General features: G+C 52.2%; 1 protein-coding gene across 1 annotated transcript in view; it reads right to left on the minus strand.

Annotated features, from left to right (window-relative positions):
• The window catches only part of GFPT2 (glutamine-fructose-6-phosphate transaminase 2), a 39,740-nt gene that overhangs the window by 5,373 nt on the left and 32,680 nt on the right, over positions 1–1,687 (minus strand). Inside the window, exon 17 of the mRNA XM_011951733.1 lies at positions 1,457–1,600. Within this exon, the coding sequence (XP_011807123.1) occupies positions 1,457–1,600 (144 nt within the window). The remainder of the gene's footprint in view (positions 1–1,456; positions 1,601–1,687) is intronic.

Genomic DNA, 1,687 nt, shown 5'->3' on the forward strand with positions numbered 1-1,687 from the left:
CCTGGATGTCAAGGCCATTCTTAAGGGAAACTGGCTGTGTGCTGGGGAAGGACACAATGACCAGTAGGCCTTCTAGTGTGCTGGGTGCCAGGCACAGCCACCACTGCCTTTGCAAATGTGGATACAGGCAAAAAAAAAAAAAAAAGAGATTTGCTATAAAAAATATATTGCTATATTACTATGTGAACAGTTTTGCTTAAAGGGCTTTGTAGACACCCAGGACCTGCAGACCACATTTGGAGAACTGCTGACTTAGACATCAGAATTGGATCTTGTTTTGCATGGTTATGACCTGGCTTAAAGGAAGAATGCTTTTCTCAGAAATAAACCTTCAGCATGCTGTCTCGGCCAGTGTCAGGCCCCGAGGACCTGGAATTGACCGTTCTCTATGGTGGCCCTTCCCCCACTGCCTGCTCTGGGGTTTGGCCCCGACTCCCAGGGAGGCTCTAGTGCCCACTCTGTCTCTGGGAGGGCACCCCCCCAGAAGCCCCGTGATGTCCTGTCCGCAGTGAGCACTCCACACCAGCCGGGGGCAAGGCTCGACTCATCTCTACCTCTCAGGCCTGCACAGAGGTCTCTCTCCTACTCTGGCATGTGAGTGACTGAAGGAGGTGAGCCGCTGCTTATGTTGGCACGGCAGGGATGGCACGCGGGGCAGGGCATGGCACTGGTTCTTAATGTATGTGTGGTGGATGAATGAAGAAAAGGGAGGCCATGGTCCCCAAGGAGGTTATGATTTAGTGCAACAGACATTGTATCTCACCAGCTACAATAGCTGGGACTGTGCTGCGCCCAGCAAATGGGGAAAGTGTGGTGGGACTGCCAAGGAGCGCCTGGCATAGGAAGGGCCTGAGGCCATTTGCTCTTTCTCAGGTACTTACTGAGCACCTACTGTATGCCTGCCTGTGCTGGACACCAGCTATCCAGCGGCGGCTCTGGCAGACAGGGCTGTGTGTTCGCGGAGCTGACATGTTAGCTGGGGGAGACAGGCCAATCAACAGTTAACAGGCAATTTCCGGTCATGAGGTGTGTTATAAAGAAAGTAAACAGGCTAACGTTTCAGAGTGCTAGGGTTGGGGCCTCTGTTAGTGTGGCCAGGGAGGGTCTCAGGAGGTGACATTTGAGCTGAGGTTTCGGAGATGAGAAGCTGTCGGCTGTATGCAGAGCAGGAGGAAGATGGTTCAGCAGAGGAAACAGCTAGTGCGAAGGCCCTGCAGTGAGAAAGCGCTGAGCACCACTGAGGACCAGGGAGGCAGGGAGGCAGCGCCGGGTCGGGGCAGGGGCCGAGCAGGATGAGGACAGAGGCAGCAAGGGCTCCAGGAGGGAGCTGGGGTGGCTAGAAAGTTTTAGGAGGAGGGAGAAATGAACAACATCCTGTACAGGCGAGAGTCAACAGAGAGTAGCCGGCAACAGTCCACTAGATCTGAAAACATGGAAAGCTAATTCTAGAACATACCAGGTAAAGATTTCAAGCCACGGATGATCTCTTGCCTCCTGTTTTGTAGTGAAATTCGGTCTTCAGACATCATCAAACCAAACATCACCAGAGAGATGAACTGACTGGTATAAGCCTGTGCACAAAGAAGGAGGTGGCAAGGATCTTATTTTCACTTTTAAGTCAACTTTATTTTACTTTTTGAGACAGGGTCTACCTGTTGCTCACGCCAGAGTGCAGTGGCGAGATCAC

Source organism: Colobus angolensis, unplaced genomic scaffold, assembly GCF_000951035.1.
Source record: "Colobus angolensis palliatus isolate OR3802 unplaced genomic scaffold, Cang.pa_1.0 Scaffold325, whole genome shotgun sequence".
Classification (NCBI taxonomy): Eukaryota; Metazoa; Chordata; class Mammalia; order Primates; family Cercopithecidae; genus Colobus; species Colobus angolensis.